General features: G+C 42.8%; 1 protein-coding gene across 7 annotated transcripts in view; it reads left to right on the top strand.

The window, feature by feature from the left end:
- LOC138165284 (nuclear factor 1 A-type) overlaps positions 1-18,032 on the top strand; it is a 463,507-nt gene extending 445,475 nt beyond the window's left edge. For all 7 annotated transcript variants that reach the window (XM_069093447.1, XM_069093448.1, XM_069093446.1 and 4 more), the window contains one exon: positions 10,238-18,032. In XM_069093447.1, the coding sequence (XP_068949548.1) occupies positions 10,238-10,255 (18 nt within the window). In that variant the 3' untranslated portion in view covers positions 10,256-18,032. The remainder of the gene's footprint in view (positions 1-10,237) is intronic.
- Positions 18,033-25,636: the final 7,604 nt, after the last annotated feature.

Here is a 25,636-nt window from a genome sequence, read left to right as displayed (position 1 = left end):
AGATAGAAAAATGCTCTTAAGCAGACCTGGGTTCAGATCCCATCTCTGACACTTTGTGACCTTGGGCAGATCCCTGTCCCTTCTGTGCGCAGGGCAGTTTTCTAAGTCTGTAGGATTCGCACCGATGCAGTCTTATGGAAGAGGGACTGGACGTGAAAACTGTAGGGGGAAAGATTCCAGCTTGATAATAGGAAAGACTTCCCTGGCTCCCCCTCCCCTGGAGGTTTTCAAGGGGAGCTGGATTCTTGTTCCAGTGGGGTGGGACTTAATGGCCTCTTCTGAGAGCATTTTCAGATCTGAAATTCTGTGAAACCCATTTGGGGGAAATACTGAACAGTGGACTGTAGGAAGATGGCAGCCCTCTCTTGGGCGTGTGTGTGTCTCAGTGAAGCAGAGTGCCCACTGGTCAGGATGGACAGCAGGGGGCTGCTGGCTTGTGTCCCTGTGAGGCCTCTCCCTGGCTGGGGGAGGGGCCCCAGCAGCACATGGGAAGAGCCATCTCCTTCCTCCATGTGTGAACGTCCTTAAATAACCCACATTACTGGAGCCAGAGCCAACTGTCACACCCAGTCCTGGATTCCACATTAACAACCTCCTTCCGCCTGCGTTAATCTTTGGCCTTGAGGCCTTTTGTCTTACTTTTTTAATTTGAAAAACAGATACAGCTGCCTCCAGCCCTGAGTTTGCTTAAGTCTGGAGGAGGAGTAGCCAAAGCAGACTTACAATTCTTTGGCTGTTTGTTGTTACTTTAATATACATCCTGTTCTCCAGCCCCGGTAGCAGGGAGAGTTTTTGATTAGGGTGAGGGGACCCCCGACCTGTCCTTTCTCATCAGGGGAGTTAGAATGGAAGGGGCCTTCAGAGCCCCCTACTCTAATCCCCTCATTCTTCAGAGGAGGAACCAAGGCCCAGAGAGGGGCAGAGACTTGCCCGCGGTTGCACAGCGAGTACATAAGTGCCCAGGCCAGGATTCTAATACCGGGCCTCTGATTTCAAAGCTCCATTCAGTGACCATATAAATGCATTGCTGTTATTCAGCTGTATTGTTTTCTTGGCAAAGATACTGGAGTGGTTTGTCATTTCCTTCTCCAACTCATTTTACAGATGAGGAAACTGAGGCTAGCTAGGGTGAAGTGACTTGCCCAGGGTCACACAGTTTGGAATTGTATTTGAACTCAGGGCCTCTTGACTCCAGAGGCAGGGCCCTACCCCACTGTGCCACCTAGCTGGTCTATAATGCCTACTGTGTACTCCGGCTGTATATACTTAAGTCATAGGGAGCTTGGAATGATGACCTCAGACCTAGGAAGACCTGGGTTTGAGCTCCCTCTGCCCATTCTTCCTGTACCCAATCTATCTGAATTCATCAAGGACAACTAGGGGCTCTCTTTGGCTCTTCTAACTTGTCCTGGGCATCAGCCTCCTTTTAGCCATTTTTGTTCTGTCATCTCCAGGGCAGTGAGGAGGGGCAGTGTGATGGAGTGGTTAGGGAAATGACCTGGGAGCCTGGAAGACCTGTGTTCAAGCCCCACCTCAGGCGCGTTCTGGCTTTGTGACCCTGGGCAAGTCACAGAACTTTGCTAGGATTTTGTGACCTGTGGTTCCTCATCCCTGAACACTTACCCAAAAAACCAGAAGTCCTGTCATTTTCTCTGCAGGTACTAGGATGTAAAAACAAGAAGGAAACAGCCCCTCCCTTCAAGGATCTTCCATTCTAAAGGGAGGGGGGAAATACAAACCATATCCTAGCAAATGTGCAGTTAATACTAAGGCTTGTTGACTGACTGACCAATGGAGGGGGTGGGACAGTTGAGGGAGGGGTAGATAAAATCAGACCTGAATGGTAGGTGGGAGCCAGGGTGTGGCCTAGAGAAAGGAAAAAATGACTTTGTGAGTTGGGGATAGGTTGGGAGTCTGACCACTTAGATCTGTGGAACTAATTAGGAAACTATTGGAACAGTTGGGGTGAGAGGCAATGAGGCCCAGAGTTGGGATGAACTCAGAGGTTCTAATCCAAGTTCTGTGAGTTTAGGTAAATTGAGTGGGACTCGACCCTCTGGTCTCTTTCATTTCTGGAACTTGGAGGTTCCTCGTTTGCCCCTGGCCGTCCTCAATGGCACCAAGGCCCCAATTTTTAAAAAACATGGTTTCCATTTTCTTACAGTTTCTTGGAAGGCGGCAGAGGGACTCGGCCATCCCCGCCCCACTCTCGCCATGACAGACTTCCTGTTTAGGATTCAGACGAGTTGATATTGTTTATGGTCCATAAATCCTTAGTGCTTTGAGGCTTCCCGGAGAGCAGCAGGCCTGATCACCAACTTTCATGGTGTTGTAAATTAAGGGCGGGAAAGTGTGATAATACTCCTCAGAGAACAGTAAAAAAAGAGCCCAGCAATGGTTAAATGGAATTTTATAAGCACGTTCCCTGTGCAACTGTTTTGCATTACATGAGTTGAATACCTCAGAGATGACACACATCTGCAGGCCCTTTATTAAATCCTTAGTCAGCACTTTTCGACCTGATGAGATTACTTCTTCATTTGACTGGAGAAAAAAGGGAAGCTAAGATCTTTTGCTGGACTGCAGAATTCATCGGGATGTTTCACCTTGAACGCTGGGGAGAGGACAAGCTTGGCTGACGCTCCCTAGGACAGCCTCTAAAAACCGGGGGTGGGAGGCTGACAAATGGGGAGCCAGGATCTTGGGGGGCAGTGGATTGATGAGGCTCAGAAATACTGGCTAGAGAAAGCTTCCCCAACTTCAGGATGTCCAGATAGCATCAACCTGCATTGTCTCATCTTCTGGGGACACGTTGGAGATAGAGAGCAGAAATGCCTTTAGTCTGGCCGGAGGCAGGAGGTTACATTTCAGGAACTCTCAAAGTGGAAAGAAATATAGAGAAAGGCAGAAAGCGTATTAAATTGGAAGTTATAGCACCATAAATGCCCAAAGACATGTTTTTTTTTAATCTGACCTAAGTGACCTTAGCCGTCATCTGCTCATATTTCTCCATTGGCCAGCCATACAATCTTCCAAAATTAACATTCTATAGCCGAAGTTATCGGTATTACAAAAAAGAGGAAGAAAAAGGCAAATACTTGAAAATCCAACATGTTTGGAGAGTGCAAACAGAAAGTGGAGCTTTCCAGATCCCTCCTTGTCCATTTTTTTGTAACTTTCTTGTAAATGTGTGGCCTGCATTTGGAGTTCAAGAGTCAGGATTTAAGTCATGGCTCTCTGACATTTTACTAGAGGCCTTGGGCTAGTTCCTTTGGGCCCGTTTCTTCATCTGTAAAATGAGGGGGCAGAATGGCTGATGATATCCTTCCAACTCCAGACCAAAGGTTCAGGGGGTTGGGTCAGGATGGCCAATAGCACATAGGTTCTGGTCCAGCTGAGAGAACATTGGCTTCAAGGGAAAGGCCTGGGTTCAAATGCTGATTCTGCCCTTTACTCCTCCTATGACTGTGAGCAAAGCTTTAGGACCTAACAAGCATTCATGAGGCACCTACTGCATACACTCCAAGTGGTGGAGATGCAGAGACATCAATGATCCTGCCCCTGTTGGTCAAATCTGCAGACTTTATTAAGCACCTACTATGTGCCAGGCATAAGGGCTGGGGATATAAAGAAATTCCAAATTCAGCTTCTGCTGACCAGAAATTCACAGTGTAACAGAGGAGACAACATAGACGTAATTATGTACAAATATGATTCTATATAGGATAAATTGGAAGTAATTAGCAGAGAGAAGGCATCCTGACTTCAGTCCAGTCAGGTAAATATTTGTTAAGCACCTACTACCGTGTTTCCCTGATAATAAGACACTGTCTTATTATTTTTTGGACAGAAAAACACCAGAGGGCTTATTTTCAGGGGAGGGCTTATTTTAATGAACATTGACAGCAATTTTAATAAACAGGTAAATGTGAACAAAAAAAATGTACCTTTATTCAATAAGCAAATCACTGGGGAAGAACAGGATGAGGCGCTCACTGCTGCAGCTCTGATTGGATGCAGCTCGGAGTGCGGAGTGCGTTTCAGGGGAGGGGGACGGTGTATACAGAGGGTACGGTAATGTAGCGTGTAGTGCAGGGGATCACCTTCACTACAGTAGCAATCTCAATAGGGCTTATTTTCGGGGGAGGGCTTATTTTAGAGGAATCTTACACAGTAAGGGGAGGGCTTATTTTCTGGATAGGTCTTATTATCGGGGAAACACGGTCTGTGCCAAGCCTTATGCTAAGGTTTCTTTTCTCAGTCTCTGATCCTATAAACTGGACCCCACAAGGAGTTTGTGCTTAATGACCTCCAAGGTTCCTTCCAGCTTCCACAGCCTTTTAAATAAATACCAGAGGCATCGGACCCCCTGACCAGCCCCGGTCAGTGTCATAACCCTGGGTCTGGCCACCGGGACTTCCAGGGTCTTTGCTAGCCCTCAGACCCTGATGCCCTGAACTCTAATTCAGAGCGACCATTTTCAGTTCGATCTCCAGAAAGCCCGATACACATGCGCCTGCCTGTTTGCGGCCTCAGCAAATCAATGATCCCCTCCAAACGTCCTCGGAGCTGTGTCCTCGGCCAGATGCCAAAGAGCCATGAGTCCCATAGAGAGAGCGGGTGTGATGGGAAGAGATGCAAGGCTGGACCTGGCCCGTGAGGGGGTGCTGGCACGCAAGGGTTAATGCGGTCCTTCCAGCCGTGGTTGAGGGACCCGGGCTCCCGACACCCCCGGCCCGCAAGGCCCCGCTCCCTTATTGATAGGTTGCTATCAGGGATCACGCTAGCGATCCGTGTCTGCCAGATCATCGCTGGAATCATCTTAAGGAAAGGAGGAGAAAAAAAAGTTTGCAAGGGCCCACGGTGAGACAAAAGGCCGGGAACTGCAGTGCCGCGTGGAAGCCGAGAAAGCCCGCAGTCAGCAACTTCTATTGATTAAGAACTAACCTTTAGAGTAACTCGCGGAGTGTGTGGTTAGCATTTAAATTTAAACATGTCAGGAGTTGATTTGTGTTGCTGAATACCAAGTCCAAAGGAGTAACATTCACGTGGCCTCTTTCTCCCCCTAATTCCCTTAAGCAGCTAAAGAATTTCATGAAATGTCAATAGGGCAAAAAATAAGGGGGGGAAGGGGGTGGGGGTGGGGGGACAGCCCTAGACCTGGGAGCTTTCTTTCCCATGCAAATCTTCACACACACCCCCCAAGACAAAAAAATGCAGGGCAGCGAGACACAATAATTAGTCCTTTGTCTAACTTTCCCAAGTGCCAGGGAAAGACGGGTTAATTAAATATACAACAGTGTTGGTTTTGGGAGTGGGGGTCCTCGCTTGCTGTGAAGGTCATAAATTAGGTAGAATAAATACCTCAATGTGTTTGCAGTGGGCCCTGCTACGTCAGAGCCACTGGAAGGTTGGTGGGAGGAGAGCTGAGGGTTTCTTGCTAATGATAGTCACGTCTGGGTCTGTCTGGTTGCCCCTAGCAACCAGACATGATGTAACACCACGATGAACTTGAACTTGGGGGACTTGAAAAGAGAACAATAGACCAGAGCAATCAATAAAGCCTATTTCAGTGAAGGATTACAGAGCTGCTCTGGGGTAACCTTGTCTGCAAGGCACATACTGAATAGTAAGATGTGTGAAGAAACTTTCTTTTTTTTTTTTTTTTTTTTTGGCTTTTTAAGAGGCCAGCCTCAGCGCTGCAGAGCTGAACCATGCAGTGGAGACGGGCTGCTGGAGGCGTGGGGTGGGGAGGGGCGCCCCCTGCCGGCCCATCTGCAGCCCCAGAGAGACTAAGGCAGCTTCCCAGCCCATGGGCATCCTCAGGGTGGGCTCAGAAATGGGGAAAACTGGCCATGTAGACCGAGTTTGACCCTATCTAAAACAGAACTCTTCTCCATGCTGAGGGAGCTGGAGAGGACCAGCATTTATTTAGAATAGAGCCGCCTAGACGTTTAAAGCTCACTCTTTTTATTTGTTTTAGCCATTTTATCCAGTTATATTGAGGCCACCTATACTGGCCAGGCCAGTTTCCTTTCAGGACAGAAAAAACTTGATTGCATTTCTCAAAGCATGGCCAGATAACAACCTTTGGAAGGATGCAGGATGAGTACTTTGAAAACTAGAAGCCAAAGGTTTCTTGAGAAACCAGGAAACCTGACCCCAATGTCCATGTAACTAGCTATCATTCAGCCAGTTGGGTTTGGCATCCCACAAAGCCTTATTTTAAGCAGGTGAGGAAGGTGCCATCACCCCACTGAACCAGCCCAGACTTAACCCTTTGGATGCTGAATCTGAGCGGATCCCCATCCCTTCTGCTGGACTGGGGATCATAAACTATGGAAGAACTTGCTTTAGCTGGATGGGTCATGTTGTGCCTCTGACCAGGCTCCTGGGAGGTTTGGAGAACTGGGAGGCATACTTCCAGGAAGACAGCTGTGATATGGCAAGAGGTGGTCTCTATGTGGAGCCAAGAGATCGTAGTGCAAGGTGTCGCTCCCTTTGATTTATCATCTTGGTGTCCCAGGCAACTCCCTAACACTCTATGGTACACATTTTTGAGTTGTCCATCTATATTGGTGAAGAGAACTTCCATATTGGGAACCCCCTACATTGGGAGAAACCACAAGTCTAGAACAAGAATTATCTGTATGTATGTGTATGTGTGTTGTATGTATATGTGTGATATATACATATATGCATATACATTTTGTTAATAATACCCAAATAGATATGTGATCTTGTATATGTAAGTATTCCCTCTAAAAACGCACCACTTAACCCATCTGAATGTGCCCATCCTGCCTAATTTTTGTCCATACCCTGCTATAACTTCTCTCCTAAGGATCTATCCAATTTACCAAGACTCTTCCTCAGTTTTTCTTGACATGGTAAAACTACCCATGGAAAACACAGCCTAAACAGCAGTTATACTTTACTGTGGATTAAAGAAGTGAATTATCACAGAGAGAGCCAGAGAGATCAGGGGAGAGTGAGAGAGAGAAAAAGAGCTTTGCTTCCAGTATATTACTGGATCCCCCTAAATATCCTGGGATGTGGGGTTTGCAGGATACAGTGTTATTGTCCCCATTTTACAGACCAGGAAACTGAGGTTCATAGTGGTCAGCTAACTCATGGTCACACAGTCAGGAAAGGGCCGAACCAGACATGAGTTCCAGATTCCCATGGGGATCTCCTTCCCCACGTTCATTGCTCTGTCCGCGGTGCTATGCCAAACGATGGGAGAGACACATTCTGAAAGTAGACATTAAAAGAATGTGTTGGGTGCTATATCTTAAATAAAGAGGAGAGGGGGAGGAAACCCCATTCCTTTTGGAATAAGTGCCTGGATTTGCTGGATTTGCAAGTGGCCAGAGATGCCCAGTAGGTAGATATCATAGCTCTACCCTCCTTCTGTGTCAAAGACAGGAAAAATGAAGTTGCTCCCCTTTGGGGGTGGGGGAGAAAAGGACAAACTCCACCAAAAAGCCTCTGTCAGGTCCCCAGACTTCAGATCTGTTCAGTTCTGTCCTAGGCCACTTACTATGCACCAGGGTCCGTGCTAGACATGGGCAATCCAAAGACAAAGAAAGACCTGGGCCTTTCCTCAAAGAGATTACATTTTCTGGGGGAAAACAATATGTACAAAGATATTGAAAGGGAAAATTAACAAAAATAAGTACAAAATTGTTTTGTTGGAGGGAAGAGAACACTGGAAATTGTAGAAAATCAGCTTGTGTGCCAGTACACGCACACACACACACACACACACACACACACACATTTTCAGCTATTTGAACATGGCTCTTTTATTATTATAGGTTCTTACGGGTTAGTAAAATGATTTATTAAAAAAACAAACTTGGCCCCTTTTCATTCCATCCCACAATGTAAAGACATGGCAGTGCTTTAAGTGCATGACAGTTATGCACTCAATCTCACCTGAAGAAAACAAGTATGTTGATTTCCATTTTCTGGAACCAACAAAGTGCCTTCAATTTGAATCTTTGACCTTTTTCTCCCTTACAAGAGCATACATCCTCTACAGTAGAAGTTCTGACATGTTGCCTTGCTCTTGGGATTGGAAGAACCGCGGACAAAGGGGTGAAGAGATTATGAAGGTGCTGGGAAAAGAACATAGTCTGCTCAAAGTTCAGGAGGGAGGGAGGAAGGACCAGCTCAATCAGGATGACCAGACTTAAAAGCTTAACCAAACGCATATTATTTCTACTGTCTACCTATCTCCATTCATTCTCTCTATAGTTCTTATATAGAATAGAAGTCTGGACCCATCTGGTTTTCGTCAATATATCATTATTGAAACATTTATAGAATCTTAGTCCTATAAGGAATCTTAGAGGCGGTTAGACCTGTCCCATTGTAAAGATGAGTAAACTGAAGGCCAGAGAAGACAATAAGCTTGCCCCTGGTGAGTGGAGAGGGGCAGTACTTGGAGTTAGGAAGCCCTAAGTTCAGATTCTCCTTCAAGCATATACTAGCTGGCAACCCTGCACAAGTCTCAGTTTTCTCATCTGTCAGATGAAAGTGTTAGACTCAGTAACCTCAGCTATAAGTCTATGATCCTATCATCAGTAAGACCTGGGTTTCAATTTTTTCTCAGTAACTTACATGCTGTGTTACCACAGGTAATCCACTGAACCTCTCTGAGACTCAGTTTCCTCATCTGTAAAATGAAGATGGTAATATCCACAGTACTTACTGGCCTGTATTTTCAGGAGACAGATCATGTATTTAGCGTTTTGCAAGCTTTAGAGTCTCTCTACTGGCATCATTTACTCTAATTTTTGTCCAATGTAGTGCAGTGAGTTATTGGTAAATTTAGGACTAGAGACTAGTTCTAACAGTACTCTTGTTCTCACCACCTCATGTGGCCATTTACAAACACTGAGAATGTTCCTTTTTTTCAATAATGACCATTTGTGGCTTCCTTCTTTCCAGTATTTTACGGGATTCAGTACTTAACACAATGTCTGGCATATAGTAAGTGCTTATTAAATGCTTATCGGTTTGACTTAACTGCCTATGCCCAGAGACTCCTCACTGCTTAAAACATGCCACCTAACATCAAATTTGAACCTGACTAGCCACTTACCACCACCTTTGGCCTTCTTCTTTTTCTTCTAAAGTGACAGGGTCTATATGTTGCCCTCAACATGTCTCTGGTGACCCTTATAGGGATGCCTTATCAGCACTTAGGAGGTACCTAAGTCCCCAAAAACATATTTAATTTGCTTTTCTGAAAGGCAGCCCCAGCTTCAGTGTGTGATGGTCACCCCATTTCTGCCATTGCTTTGGGTTAGCCCATGGGTGATCTACTCTCTTCTTAAGATATTTCCCCTGTACACTATCAGAACTTCAGGGTCAGAACAGATTCTAGAAGTCCTTTAGTCCAACCCCTGATTAAATATATATGTATATATGTATGTGTGTATGTATGTATGTGTGTGTGTGTGTATACACACACACTACCAACAATGGTTTCCCACACAGCTTGAGAACTGTGATTAATGGGAAACTCACTACTTCCTGAGTCAGTTTTTTCATTAAGAAATTCTCTTAGAATGTAAGCTCCTGGGGCAGCTGTGCTGTGCAGTGGAGTCAGGAGGAGGTGAGTTCAAATTCAGCCTCAGGCACTTAACACAAAACTAGCCGTGTGACGTTGGGCAGTCATTTAACCCCAATTGCCCTACCTTCCCCCCTCCAAAAAGCAAAAATTAAAATTAAAAAAAAAAAAAGGAATGTAAGCTCCTTGAGGGCAGGGACCATTTCATTTTTGTCTTTGCTCACCTAGTGCCTTGAACACAGTAGGTGCTTAATGAATGTGTGTGGAATTGATTGATGCCAAGCTGAAATCTGTTTGCTGTTGCCCTCTACTGATTGGTTCTAGTCCTGTCCTCTGGAGTTGACAGAATAAATCTCCTTGAGACTTCTTCCAACTCGTTATCAGCCACTTGTCTGATGATGTTTGACATTGCTTGGAAGAGTGGAAAGAGCCTTAATTCTGAAATCAGAGGGTTTGAATCCCTGGTCTTATACTCCCTTGTGACCCCGGTGATGTGGGGCAAGCCACTGCCGTGCTGGGCCTCAGTTTCCTCCTCTGCAAGACCTAGCTGGTCTCCAAGTACCCCCTTGGTTCCAGCTTCCTAGCCCTCTGTCTTGAGCCCACCCTAGGGGTGCCATTTTGTAACTCGGCTTTTTTTTCCTTGTGTCTTTCCAGTCCTGGTACCTGGGATAAAAGTCACAGCATCCCACCATCCACCAGACAGACCACCGGACCCCTTCTCAACTCTGTAACGCGGAAGCAGCAGCAGCAGCGCAGTGCAGTTTCTTCATTGTCCAGCGGAAGGGGAGACAAACAGATTCAGAAAAAACAGTACATGGAAAAATGGCGAGCGTTACGGTCCAGCAGCCAAGGCCGTAACCTCTTTGGGATTAGAATTTTTTTTTTCAACCACCTTAGGGACTGTTGTAATTTTCTCACATGGTGCTTGAAATGATTTGGCTTTGTCGCATTGGAGTGTTTCGCTGGTAGTGTAAGTTGTAGGTGACGCTGGGGGGAGGGGGAGGCTGGTCTGCTGTCGTGTGCTGCCTTCCCTGCTGTCCCCCACCTTCCATACGGAGCCCAGCTGTTTCACGGTCTTGACATCCATGGACCCGTACAGATGCGTACGCCTTTCTGAGCACTCGCGAGGCCCGCCGCAACTAAAACTTTTGTAGTCGCTGAAATCTGCAATATGTAACTTACAGGACAGACGATAGGGCATGTTCTTCTGTAACATATCGGGGAAAAAAAAGATGCAGTGGGTTCCCTTCTGGGGGGGTTGATTTTTGTCCTACGGTCAGCAGTTTAAGTGCGCAACATGACCCATAAAGGATGGCGAGTCCACTCACGTTGCAGAGATATCCAGAAATGACAAACTACTACTCTAGTCGTCATGCTTTTTTTTAAAGTTTGAAATGCTGCACTTACATTAGAACATTGTGGGGTTTTTTTTTCCAACAATTTTCAACAATTACACAAATTCACGTGGAAATGGGGAAGATGGTCTGTTTTGACAGAAACTGACAGGAATCAATCAAAACAATCGAATTTTGAATTGAGTTAAGTGCAATTTCATTGGATAGCTAAATATCTTTGTAAGATAGAGATTGTTGAAAATTCTATTTTTGTTTTCCAAGTCCTTCTACCCCAGGACTCTAAATTATTGGGGTAAAAAAACAGCCTTGCAAGAAAAAAAAGGGGAGCTATTTTTGCTTTTTATGTTTTTTATTGTTAAACTTGTATCCCTTTAAAAACTGAAGGAAAATTTTAAAAAAATACAAAAAAAATACAATCTAATGGTGCTTTTACCACAATATGTTAACTACATTAAATGCTAATTAATTATTTTCTTTTATCAAAGCACATAAAAATTAAGTCATGATATCTGTTAATTTTATAAGCTAAAAGTCACTTATAATGGATTATGCCAATTTTGAAAAAAAACATTTGACACATTTCTGGCCACCTAGGGTGTATCAGTTCTTGGCCACTTCAAGTCCCAGAGAGCATCCAGAGGTTTGAAACATCGTGATGTCCTACATTTTCCTGGACAGACTAGAGAGAGAAATGACAAAGATGCTAGTGTCCCTTCTGGTCGAGGGCACTCGTTGGGAAAAAAAAGGGAAAAAAAATTCGTACCCCCAAATGTCCTGTATCTTATGTACAAAAGTAAAAAGAGGCAAAAAAAAAAAATGAAGAAAAAAAAAAACCGAGAACAAAATAGAGTGCAAGTGATTTTTTTCTACCAGACAGCGAAGCACCCAATGCTTCCCCAGGCGACTTTCAGAAGGTTTCCTAGACTATACATATATATACGTTCTGATTGGCGCATCTGGCTAATCAGAGAAAATCTGTGCATGTTCTAGTGTTAGTAACTAATTTTTATATAGTTAATGTAGGATAAAGTAGAGTACATTAAGACACAATATTGTAACCCTATTCCAGGCACTTACTTGCCTTTAAACCTTGTTTGTTCAGCCCTTGAGAAGGGTTCCTACTACTGTCCTATACAATCAAGTATCTGAAATTCTTGGGAAGTCACTTTTGCTCATCTTTTCCCTGAAACAATGTTGGTTGTTTGTTTTATTTTTTTTCCTCCTTGATTTGCACGAAACAAATGAAAAAAAAAATTCCATATCAATGTGCCTTGCCCTGGATAGCGATTATTTCTGAAATTGTTGCACACGTTCCTCGAATCGAAAGGGTTTTTTTCCCTGGTCAAGCATTTGGAGACACTTTTTTTGTAAATGTGACTTTGACGTCCGCCATCGTCAGTTTCCACTTCTAGAACCTAAGTAGTGTGTTAGTTGTTCCGCAGATAGGAGTAGTGTGTATTGTCTGGTGTGGTCAGTGGCAGTGCTATTCTGAGATCTGTAGATGCTAGAGAAAAAAAAAATCAGTGTTTTGGGATGTTGCTGCATTGGACATTTTATTTCGGAGTCTTCCTTTATTTTGTTTTGTTTTGTTTCCCAGATATATGAAAATATGCAATACCTGCTTATATCACGTAGAAATGCTTAGTGGTGATCGATTTTTCTTTCGATTTTTTTTGATTTGACCAAAGCCAGTGTGTTTTCGGTGTTTGTCTTTGTCCTTTTTTTTGCGAATTTTGAATGCACGGAGGCAGGAAGGGCTCCCTTTAGAGTAGCAGTCAAACTGTGAGGCACTAAGCTGACCCTGCTTCAAGCAATTTTTTTTTTCTTTTTACAACTATTCCTTTCACAAGCAAGCCTTAAAAAAATAGCGTTTAAAAAAAAACACAACAAAAAAACCAACCTTCCTTTTTCTTCAGATCCCCACACCCCATTTTTCTTAGCAGACCAGTTGATCCACATTCAATAAATATAATAATGCCCATTTTTATATGCACGTTTTTAAACTTCCGAGTTTGGAGAAAGAAAAATAAATAATTGTTTACTGGTTCTCTCTATTTAAGGAAAAAAAATAAAACATTTTGGACTTTGATACGTGTCTGGTAAGTGGTCGAGTAGTTTGTTGGGCTTTGTTGTGTTGTGTGAGAGTTAGTGTACAGTTTCATTCCCTGTAGCCAGCATTCTTTGCCTTCCCCCTAATAGCACTTAGCAGGGCATTACTTTGTGATGACATTATGTGCACTATGAAAAATAAATAAATAAATTTGCAGCTTACAGTGCTTCACAGTGAAGGGAAAAAAAAAAAGAACAGTAAAAAGCCTAGACAGACATTTTGTCAGAACCTTTGCTCTAAGCTGAGGTGTTACCAGTGAAATTGGTCTGTACATACAATGAAATTGCACCCTTTTTTTTAAATGAAAAAAAAAAACAAAAAAAAAAAAGACGAATCCACCGAAGCAATAGTTGGGGCAGGTCCAGTGATTTGGGGCGAGCTGTTTGAGAGCGAGAGAGCGAGAAGAGAGTCCATTGCTCCCCCTCAGAAGATAATGTAATTTGTATGTTGTATAGTTTTATGGATTTGTTTGACCCTATTTTATAATGCAGGACTTTTGTAATGTTGTTTAAATGAGGAAAAAAAATCTGTCCAATTAGCCTAGTGGAATTTCTGATTGTTTGTTATAAAGGCAGCGTTCATAGAATTGCTTTTTCTCTTTATTTTTTAATTTTTTTCATTGCTGTTGGGTGTCCCCCACCCCTCCTTTTTTTGGGGAACTGGATTTAAGTTGAAAACTTTCCTGTTTCCTTTTTTTTAATGTATGTATTTAAATACAGTTATTTTTCTTCTCTTGATGATATAGCATATCCCTATGCTTCAGAAGTGTAGGCTACTGGAGACCCATTGTAAATGGACATTACAGGTATGCTGTTTTATTTTTTTTTTCCTCTTGAAGATACTTTGTCATATTTGAGTTCGATGAAGCCGGAGTTAGGGAACTCTGAACCCCATTTGCAGAAACGAACAAAAATGTTTTCAAGGCTTTGCAACATTAGGGAGGCAGGTTAGGGTCATAAATGAGAGGGATTGTGGAGTGCTAATGAAAACACACTCGATGACACTTTTTTGTTCACTTTACATCATCAAGCAAACAACAGTTGGGTTGTGACCAGACAGAAAACAAGGCAGAGAGGAAACAGGGTCTGATTCCCCAGAATCATAGCCAAGAATGGAGACTGGAGGAAAGCCTGGGAGTGTGCAGTGTGCAGGGATTCAGAGCTGGCAAGATCCAGGAGAAAGGCTTAAGGCTTGGATTGGGAAACATGTGGGATTTCTCTTCCACACTTACCTGTCCATTCCAACTCTAAATCTACAATTCTAGAACACTATGACAGTTAGGAAAAATGTCCCACAGCTAACTTTTCCTGTTTCTTGTCTTCCTCTGGGATCTAAGCCAGAGGCACAAACATGAAATTGTTCCAACCTCTTTCATCCCAGTCCCTCACCAATCTCTAGGTTTTCTTCCCCACGATTATCACTTGACGCTGGCCCTTCTCTCTTCGTCTTCCCCCAGCTCCCCACTCTTGGATGTTTCTCCTGCTTGAATTAAGTAAACATTTGCTTTTCTCCTCCTGCACACCCCAGCCATGCAGTTAGTAATGTATTGACTTTCTTTTCCATCAGCTCCAAGTTAGAGTTTAAATAGACATGGTACACTTTCCTCAGCCTCAGTCTCTGTTGGATTCCTTCCCTGAAGGTGGAAGGGGAGAAAGGGCCCCCCCCACCCCACCCCAAATAAAAAAGGTTCCTGGATTCACAGTGTTCAGTCAGCCCACAGGGATGTGCAAAAAAACAACAAGAAAGCAACCCTCTTCAAAATTCCTCCTTCGCTTTGTTTTGTTTTGTTTGCCTCAGTATATTTTGCAGCTTTGTAGTAACAGTGTTATTAAATATTTACTGTACAAATCTGGATCTGTGGCCTAAAGTCAACATCAACATCCAAACCCAGTTTCTCCTTGAGATTTTGTTCTGAACTGCAAGGAATGTCAGTGAATATTGGACTTTGCATTGTGTCTCTGGAAATATCTTTTTGCTTGTTGTTAGCGGTGGTGGTTTCTTTCCTTACTTCTCGCCTTTTTTTCTTCTCCTTCTTTATTTGAGTTCTTTTTATTTTTTTGGTCAAAGGCCTCCATAGAACAAATTGCAAACAGAACTGGCATAGTTGTGTGAGGACAGCTTCCATGGCACCTAAAACAAAATCAAACCCCCCAACCAACCAGTCCACTTTACTTAAGGAGATGTGTCAGGAAGTGGGACCCCTGCCGGCCAAGCAGGGCTGTCATCAGCGTCAGCTTCCCAAGGCCCATTTGGGTCTTGAAGTCAGTGCATGGATCTCCTGGTGGACAGTCCCGTGACTCCGCTCCCCTCCATCCAGTCCAAGGCTGTGCTCCCGTCTCATCAGCGTCTTGCATCCGTCCCCTTTTTTTTTCTTTTCGCCAGTTTAAAAAAAATTTTTAAAAGGCAGTGGGATGAGAACGTCTTTGATCCATAGCAGGTAACATTGAAGCTGTTCCGTGGCACTTAACTGTAGTGAAGATTGTCGCCACTTCTGAGATCAATCTAACGTTTAATGCAAATCCATTACATGGTGCTATTACAGGCTGGCAAAATGATTTACGAAAAGAAAAAAAAAAACAAAAAACAAAAACGTGACAACTTGGGCTCGTTTCAATCTGCTTTCCCACAATGTAAATGCATAGCAGTGATCTTCTGCATGAGAACTATGCACTAACCTTACCCGAAGAAAACAAATCTATCCGCCTCGATATCTCTTTCCCTTCCGTTGACTCCGGTCCTTGCCTTTTTGGTCATTGTTATGATGCCAGCTTTAGGACAGAATGAATTATAAGAAAAACCAGCATAATACCTGATATATTAAAAATGTAGTGCCTGTGAAATCTGTATTATATCGCTCTTCTGAAGTAAGATTGTTTTCTACACCGGTAGCCTTTGCTGTCTGTCAGGACCTTCTGGTATAGTGATGTAAGATAACCATACAATAGAATGCATGCTATTCCATAATGCTTAGAAAGCTGTATGAATATTACTCCAAGTTATGTTACTCTTTCTTTCTGACTTGGTTCTTGTCAGATAGGTTTAAAGATATTTCACTGAGAACGCAAATTCTGTCTCTTTTCTTGATTTTTGGGGTGTTTTCAGTATTTTTGGAGGTATACATTTACTTAAATTCAGTATTACTTGTGTGGTTTTTTTTCTCTCTCTCTTCTTCTTCTTCTTCATCTTCTTCTTCTTCTTCCTAGAGGGCATGCATGGGTATTGAGTTCAGAAATCAGTGCCTGGCAAGATTTTTGTCTCAAAAAACCACCATGTGACTCCCAAGAACTCTGTTTAGGAGGATACACATAAGCATTTCGATATTAGGGGATACTTTTCTCTTACCCCTTAACTGATTATGCTAATGTGGGAAGTGATTTCCTAATGGACAGTGTTCTACCAAGTACCCATGCTTGGCCCTTGTTCACACCAGACCTCTTCATATTTAAAAAAAAAAAAACTCAAAAAAAATTCATGTGGCTATTTAGTTTCATGCACAGTTGCAATATTTTCCTTCAAAAAAATTAAACTCTGTACAAACTCTGGGCCCTTTTCAGGAGAGAAAAAAAAAATTTTGCTATTAACACGGGATTTTTAAAAAATATATTCTTTCTGGTCTAAGTCTCCAATGGCTTGCTTCCAAAGTAAAGCAAGTTTTTTTTTTCTTTTTCTTTTTCCCATTTTCCTAGCCAGCACCCACATGCCTTTTATGCCTTCAGGAGGCTATGGAGTCCTATTAGGAAGGGATCTGGGGGATGGAGAGAATAGATAGTAGAAATTCCCATCTTCCATTGGAAGCATTGAAGGTGGGGGAATCATTGTGGCTTTGGTGGGATAAAGGGAAGAGAGCATCCCAGAGAAGGCCCCAGGCTGCATGTCAGTCACCACCAGATTCACATGTGTACTTATGACGCTATTTGATAAAGATGAAAACCTTTTAAGAATCAGTCTGTACCATAAGAGAACATAGTAGATGTGCTACCTCTAACCCAGCATCTTCACAAAGGAAAAGACTCCGTATATAAAATGGGAACTTTTATACTTTCTACAGTGGCTTCAAGGACTAATGTGGCTTCTCCTGTTTCCCTTGCCAATTTTTTTAAGCTTGATTTTTCAAAATGATAAAATGTGTTCCCTCTCCCTGGTTTGTTTTATGTCTTTCAAATGTCTTTTATTGCTATTACTATTATTATTATATTATATTATATTATTATTGTGATGCTCAATAGTCTCTAAATTAGTAACTTTTTTCTGAATGACTCAAAAGTACAGAAGATGACTGGTAGGTAATATTTTGGGTGGAGGGATATGCTGAGTGTGAGGAGAGCAGGACGATGGCCCTTCTTGGTTCATTTTCCTTTGCCGATGATTGTCTTCCCACACTGGGCAGCTACAGCTGCCACCATTTTGCTGGCTCATGAGGTTTATCAGCCTCTAGTAAGACCTTGTGGCGATGGAAAGACCCCCCCCCATCCCTGCCTAGCCCTTATCCCCTCCTTCATCTAAGAGTTGCCTGCGACCTTCTCCCAACTGCTTTGGTTTTTGTCCACTCAGATGCCATGTTTTCTTTTGTTTTCTTTTGTTTCAGGTCAAAAGTGGGAGGGGCATAGACTGACTCTTTTCCGATAGATATGTGCAAGATCAATTGGCAAACCTCACCTGCCACCCGTGTTAATACCATGGTTTTTCTTTTGTCTTTATGAGCTGGCCCCTTGTGCCTCTAGTATACTTGGATTGACTTCCATAGTTACCCTTTTAGTTTGGACTGTGTTCTGTGAAAATTTGTAATTGGTTGAGAATCACTGTGGGCGTCCATTGTTATTCAACTAAAATCTCCACAGGTTTTTCTGAGCTGGTGTGGATTAGTTTAACTCTTGTATTCAACCATTAGTGCTACCACCTTCTCACATTACAGTACAATTACTGGAAGCAAGTACTGCATTTCCTATGCAACAAAAAAGGAAAATAAAAATGCTAATGCTAACGAGCCTGAGTCCATCTTTGTCTCCTTTACTTTTCACCCTCACCCATGGATACAGTGCCTGCCATCTACAAAGAAATGGGACACCCGAACCCTGCCCTCAAGGAGCTTGCTGTCTACTGGGGATACAACTTGGACATGAGTAAGGGGACTCAGACATAGACTCTTACCAGAACCAAGCATAGGTACACACAAAGTTTTCTGAGAATGATTGAGACTTTTAGCTCAATGGGGAAGGGTCTATAAAGGGTAGACCTGTAATTGGCATGGGACACCCGGGACTTTACTCGGCAGAACTTACAGAGCTTGTGATCCTTCATCAGCCAGAAATAACAGAGTAGTGCATAGGAAGATGAATTTCAATAAAATAGTAAGCTACTGGATACCAAAACTGGAGGCTCTCTTCTCCCACTAAGCCCTCGTTATCCACTGGCCTCCCCACTAAGGTATGGAAGGCAGTTATTCCTATCTTTCCTGCCTTATGGAAATGGAAGAAGCAGCTCTGGGAGATAGGTGACTTGACCAAGGTCATATAGGTACTACTGGTTGGAGCCAGGACTCAAAAAGGAGCCCTCTGTAATGTAATGCCAAGAAAAGGCAACTTCCCAAGGTTCAGAATACCAGCATAGGGGCTCTCCATTTTATTCAGTGACAAACCAAGAACAGAGAAGATCAAAACATGACATCATTCCAAATACAGCATTTACTAAATGTGATTAAATAATCTCCAAGGACTACCCCACCCCAGGACCTTCCAATCATTCAATCAATTACAAAGTCCCTGTTCTAAATACTACTCCACCCCTAGGCTATACCTTCATTTGGTCCACCACAAAACCCCTCTTCTCAAATGGAGATTAGTTTCCAAACATAGGTAAAGTACCTTCATTTGTCAATCACAGAGCACAATAAGGTCAAAAGTTCCCCACCCCTGGATCACAATTGAATCTACCCCAGAGTTACATCAAGTTTAAACACAGCACTTAATACCCAAATGGAGGTCTTTTCTTCATCTTGACACGAGGCAAGTTCTCAGCAATCTTAGTTCCTGGGGAGACAAGGCTTAGCAAGGCCATAAGATACATTGCCAATCCCTTCATGGATTTATCCTCTGTCTGTAGAACAGTCCTAGAACCCCTGAACACATTAGCAAAGCCCTCTCCCAGGATTTCTGTAAACATACAACAAGAAAATCCTTCTTCAGGGCTTCTGAACCAACAGAAAGGCTCCCAGACCCCTGCAACAACAGCACTGTCCTTCACCAGTGGACAGTATTCATTCTGTCTGCAGGACAGTCTCCAGACCCCTGCAACAACAGCACTGTCCTTCACCAGTGGACAATATTCACTCTCTGTCTGCAGGACAGTCTCAGGGCTTCTTAGTGAACAGCCAGGTTCAAGGACTTCCTCAACAAAAGGACTGTCTTTCACCAGTGGACAAATCTGGCAAAACAACATCAAAACAGACAGACAAAGTACCAGCAAAACAGCCATGTCTCCTCAGTCCTTGGCAGCTCAGGGGGCAGGTCTCAAAAGTCCAGGGCAATTCAAAGCGGCCACCAGTAATTCTCTTAGTCTCTCTCTCTCTCCCGAGGTGCTGCTTCCAAAAAGATCTTCCGCCTCTCTCTTGTCTCTCCAAATCTACGTCACCAGCTCCTCCCAGTTCAGGACTTTCTTTTCACATCAAAAAGTCCATCCCACAGGTGGGATTAACAAGCTCTGGGTTTTAACACAATCAATTTGAAAACCAAGCCAATACAGGGGAATCTTTAATTGCCATTACTATCACACCCTCCTGATACTTAGTCCACTCTTCACATTATGCTGCCCCATTCCCATTGCATCATTGATGGTTGTGTGGCTTATGAGCACTCACAAGATCATATATTTGGTGCTGGAAGGCCAATTAGAGTCCATCTGATCCAAATTCTTCATTTTAGAGATGAGCTAGAGCCCCAAGAGGTTACGTGATTTGCCCAAGGTCACACAGCTAATGAGTATCAGATCCTGGATTCAAGCCAAGCTCCAATGACTTTCAAAGCCAGCATTTTCCATGCTATCTCTCTTTCAACTAGATCAAATCCTCTTCTGTGCAGGCAGGAATGATTCACTTTTCCTCCCTTAGAGCTACTTCTTAACGCGATGCTGTGAGTACACTGCTCTGAGAGTCAAGGAATTGGAACGTTGAAGAGACCTCAAAGACCCATTCGGCCAACCCATACATGAACCAGAATCTCAATAGCAAGCAGACCTCCCAAAGAGTTGTGCAACTTTGGCTTATAGACTCCCCGCGGGAGGGCCCCTTGGACCTTCCACTTGGCCATGTCACTCATTCTTGATAAGTCGTCTCCACACAGCAAACTTAAATCTGCCTCTTGGCACCTTCTCCCTATGGCTCCTAAGAAGTTCTGCCACCTGCAGTTAAGCTGAATAAGTCCTTGCTCCTTGCACATAATGACCCTTGAATACTTGAATGCAACTATTATGTTCCAAAGTCATCTTTTCTCCAGGTTAACCCCAGTTTCTTAAGCATACCCTCAAAAGGCATGATCTGCAGACTTCACCCTCCTGGTTGCCCTCCTCTGTGACAAGCACTTGGAATACAAAGAAATACAAAAAACATTCTCTGCCCTCAAGGATCTTACATTCGAAGGAGGGAGACAAAGTATAAGATACATATACACAGAGAGAAGGGGGAAGGTACCCTTAGAAGGGAAAGAAGAGAGAACAATGAGAAAGTGCTTGCTATAGTCCAGGTGAAGGGTGATGAGGGCCTGATGAAGTAGTTGGGAAGGTAGAAACGGCAAGATTCAGCAATGGGTTGGACAGGTGGGCTGCAGTGAGTGAGGAGTTGAGGATAGCAGCCTGATTACAGGACACCTAGGTGGGGCTGGAGTTGGCGATGCCTATACGGCATGAAGTAGGAAGTGTCTAGAAGGCGATTGACAACTCAGGTCTAGCTCAGAAGAGATGTTAAGGCTACAGATATAGGTCTGGGAATCATCTGCATAGACATATTGATTGGATGAGACCACCAAGTGAGATAATATAGAGGGAGAAAAGAAGCTGGCCCAAGATAGCCTTGAGAGATGGACACAGCCATCAGACAGATAGGAGGAGAACCAGGATAAATCAATGCCACAAAAAAAATGTCTTACCTAAAATGTAGCACCCAGACTGATGGTCTGGAGGGCAGAGTACAATTGGACTAGTGACTCCCATAGTCCCAGACATTCTCTTAAGGCAGGCCAAGATCACAAAATCTTTACTAGCTCTCATATAGCACCAAAATGTTGAACTTGCAATCCACTAATGCCTCCTTTATCTTTTTCAAAAGAACTTCTAACCATGCCTCACCCATATGGAACTGGTGAACTTGATTTTTTTAAACCTAAGTGTAAGACTTTACATTGAAATATATTCTATTTTATTCATTAGAGATATTTCAGTATTCTAGCCTGTTGAGATCTTTCTGGATCCTTACTCTGCCATCCCTTCCAACTTTGTATCATTTAGAAATCTAATAAGCATCCTTATCCAAGTCGCAAGACATGGATGCAACTCCTGATCATATCAGAAGCAACATTTGCTTGCTGGGTGCCCTTGGGCAGATCACAATTTCCCTGGTCATCATCTCTAAAATAAAAGTAACACACTGCTTACCTCACATAGTTATTGTCAGTAAAGAATAAAATAAGTAAGGACAGCCCATGTTCATGATCTAGTGCTGTTTTCAAAAGGGCATACTCAGTCAAAAAAAGGGAGGCATTTCTTGCCAGAAATCAATAGAATTGATAGATGTCAAATGAATATCACAAAATTTCCCTTGATTTACTTTATTCAATGAATTCTTTTATGTGATGGGTTACTTAAGCAATCAAAAAAATTCTTTGAGTGTATCCTATATTGTTAACTATGGATAACAAACTACCAGGAGCTCCACACAGCAGCTCTTGTTGTCGCTGTCCAAGGTTTAATCTTTAGCTGGATGGACCATGGTATTCACTAGTGCAAAGTGTCAGATTTTGTCCAGGAAGACTGATTCAATAGAGACAAAGTCTGAACTTTATAACTGCTTTTTCAATCTTTGCCTTCATTCAAACTTAAGGTCTATCATATTCTTACCCATGACAAAATACTTCCCTCTTTCATTCTCAGCTCTTCATTCAGGGGAGACCCACTGGAAAAATAACCGCTAGAGATGATGGACTAATTGCATTTCTAATCTTGATGAAGCCGCATGACCTTGTGCAGATAACTTAACAATGGGATCAATAACATTTGCCTCCTTCATACAGCTGTTGGGAGATGCAACTATGAAGCTGGATGACAGAGCAGATGGGACATTGTACTTGGGGCCAAGAAGATGAAGCTCCACATCACACCTTGGGCACTTCCTGACCCTGGACAAGGCATTTTAGCCTCTCTGGGCCTCGATTTCTTTATCTGTAAAGTGAAGATAATGACAACTACCTTACAGGACATTGAAGAAACCAATGCGATCACGTGTGACAACCTTAAAACACTATATAAACTTCAATATTGATAGCAGAAAATACCTTATAACATACAAAGTTCTACTGAAATAGAAGGTATAATTATTTGGGATTTTGTTTTTAAACTTTCAACTTTCATGCTAAAGTTCCTACTATTTGAGAGGAAAGAAAATTGTTTTGAGGTTTAATAGGTTTAATCTTTTTCTGGTTAAGAGATTTTTTTTTACATTTATTAAGCACCTATGGCATGTCAGATAATGCATGAGCCTCTGGGGATACAGAAAGGATAACACAACAGTCCCTGTGCTCAAAGATTTTTTATTCTATTGTCTCCCATTGACCCTTATTCATAGGAAGAGTGAGTCAAATTCCCATGTGAAATTGAATTGCCTCAATATGAACATTCTATTACAAGTGATATACTGCTTTGCATTTGCCTGGTGAAGGGTTCATATAACTGGCCTGGTTGGGTTATATACCTTCCCTTGAAAGACCAAAGGCCCATCTAAACGAGTTCGAAGAAAACTCCTGGTCTCTTTGTCCTTCAGCAATAAGGGGTACTCCCATCAGTTGAGCAAAGCTCCTGCTGCTTATTTCTTTACTGGGTGTAGAAGCCATAAATCTTCCCATCTTGGTTTATCAGCCTCAGAACACTGAACATAACCTTCAAAAGCAGTTAAAGTCTGTCTCCTGGACTCTAGACAGGAATCCACCCAAACTGTTCCAGTCATATGAGCATATATCTTACTTTTGAAGATCTCCAGGTAAGGAGACACCATAACTCATTCCTGTATCCCACAACTCCCAGTCTGATAAATCTGCCTCCCTCCTGTCTAAGAAAATCTCCTGCCACAACTGAAGCCAGTTTCCTTTCAGAAGGCAGCATGGTGTAATAAATTGCATGCTGGATCTGGAGTTAGGAAGGCCAGGGTTCAGCTCTCACTTTTGGCACTGATAGCTGTGGGACTACGAGCAGCCTGTGAGCCACCATTTCTTAATCTGTAAAATGAGATTGGTAACAGCGCCTAGGTCAAAGGGTTTTGCAAGAATTAAACTCTAGAAGGCACATACAGTGATTATGTTCTATACGGCGCTAGCAGCACAGTGCCAGATAGCCATTGGCCATTAATGTCTTTGTTCTTCTCTTGCTCTGACACAATTAGTAAGATAATAACAATAACAGCAGCTTTAAGGTTTGCAAAGTGATTATTTCACTTGATCCTCACAATAACTCTGAGGTAGGTGCTGTTTATCATCCCTGTTTTACAAATTGGGAATCTTAGATTTAGAGAGGTCAGATGACCTACCCAGAGTCACATAGCTAGTAAGTGTCTGAGACAGGATTTGAACTCGGGGTTTTCCTAACTGCAGGTCCAGCACCATATCCACTGCACCACTCAGCTATATACATAAGTAGATATGGACCTAAAAATGCCTTCAGACACAAGCTAGTCCAAATCCATCATTTTATAGACTAGGAAACCAAAGGTACTTAACGGTTGACAAAGGTAATACATGTCAGAATATGTGTTCAAACCCAGGTCCCATTTCTCTATAACCAGGGTACTTTCCGGTGCCTCCTAAAAGGATGAAAATAGATTTCCTTTATTGGTCTTCACAGAGTCATGGAACCTCAACAATGTTAGGGAAATTATGCAGCAAAGAACAATGAATGGGGAACTGGAGGACCTAGGCTCCAATTCCAGCTCTGTTGCTTACTATTTGTGTGGCACCGGGCTTGGAATCAGGAATACTCACCTTCAGGACTTCAAATTCAGCCTTAGACACTAGCTGTGTGGGCAAATCACTTAACTCTGGTTACCTCAGTTTCCTCATTTGTAAAATGAGCTGGAGAAAGAAACTTCAGTATCTATGCCAAGAAAATCCTAAGTGAATAGTCAGACACAACTGAAATGACACCTTATTACTCTGGACACATCGCTTCCCAATTCTGCTCCTCACTTTTCTTACCTATAAATGTCAAGAGTTGTTCAATGACTAAGTTCCTTCCATGTGTAAAATAAATAATCCTATGACTATATAAGTCATTTAATTCCATCCTCCAACCCATGAAGAAGTTGTTTGTAAAAGATCCCTCACAAGCAGGCCTTCAACATCTGCTTGGACACCCTCACTGATGGCCATGGAATCATCTCTGTTTTTGTCTGAAAAGAATCTGGGAGTTGTAATGGACCACAAGCTCAAATCTATCAAAAATGTGATATGGTCACCAAAAGAAAAAGTAAATGTAATCTTTGTCTGCATTAATAAAGCCAATGCTTCCAGGAATAAGGAGGTGATGATCCCATTGTGCTCCTGATCAAATCACAGCTAGAAAATTGGGTTCAGTTCTCTCTGCCCCAATTTCAGTAGGACATTGATTGACGGGAGAGAATTTCAGAGGAGGGCAATGAGGATGGTGAATACCCTTGAGTTCATGCTATATAAGGATGGGTTGAGGGAAATAAGAAAAGATGAAATGAACGTGACAGCTATCTTCAAGTATTTAATGGGTTTTCACCTAGAATAATTAACAATAATGATGCCGGCAACAGCAAAATTTATATAGCATTACTACGTGCCAGACGCTGTACAAGGCACTTGGGAATTATCTCATTTGAATGGGCATTGTAAGGGCTGAACCAAGAGCTAGGGACAGAGTTGCAAAGATGCGATTGAACTTAAGAGCAAGAAAAGTTCCCAAACAATTAGAGCTGTCCAAGGTGGACGGATTGCCTGGAGAAGTGCTGGGTCTCCTCCTTAGGAGTCTTCACACTGGACAACCACTTGTTTAGTATGTTACGGTGGTGTTCCTTTTCAGGTATGGTCTGGATCAGATGACAATGAGGTCCCTTCCACCCCTGAAACTCTGTTATTCTGTGATCTTCAGAAATTTATTTGGTCAGTCAAAAAGCATTTATTAGGTACCTACTATATGACAGGCACTGTGCTGGTCTAAAATTTGCCTCCTTGCAGCTTTTACCATGGGTTCAATTCTTCTCTCCAGGGCCAAGCAGAACTAGTCTAGTATTTCCTCCATATATTTGAAAGCAGTGACCATGTCCACTTTAAATTTATGTTCTTTAAATGTAGAAAACAATGTGGAAGAGAAAGA

The sequence above is a fragment of the Petaurus breviceps genome, unplaced genomic scaffold, assembly GCF_028583685.1.
Source record: "Petaurus breviceps papuanus isolate PSGF00001 unplaced genomic scaffold, PetGlider_PUasm1.0 208, whole genome shotgun sequence".
NCBI lineage: Eukaryota > Metazoa > Chordata > Mammalia > Diprotodontia > Petauridae > Petaurus > Petaurus breviceps.
Note: the sequence above shows the minus strand (reverse complement) of the source record. Positions and strands in the feature narration are given on the sequence as shown.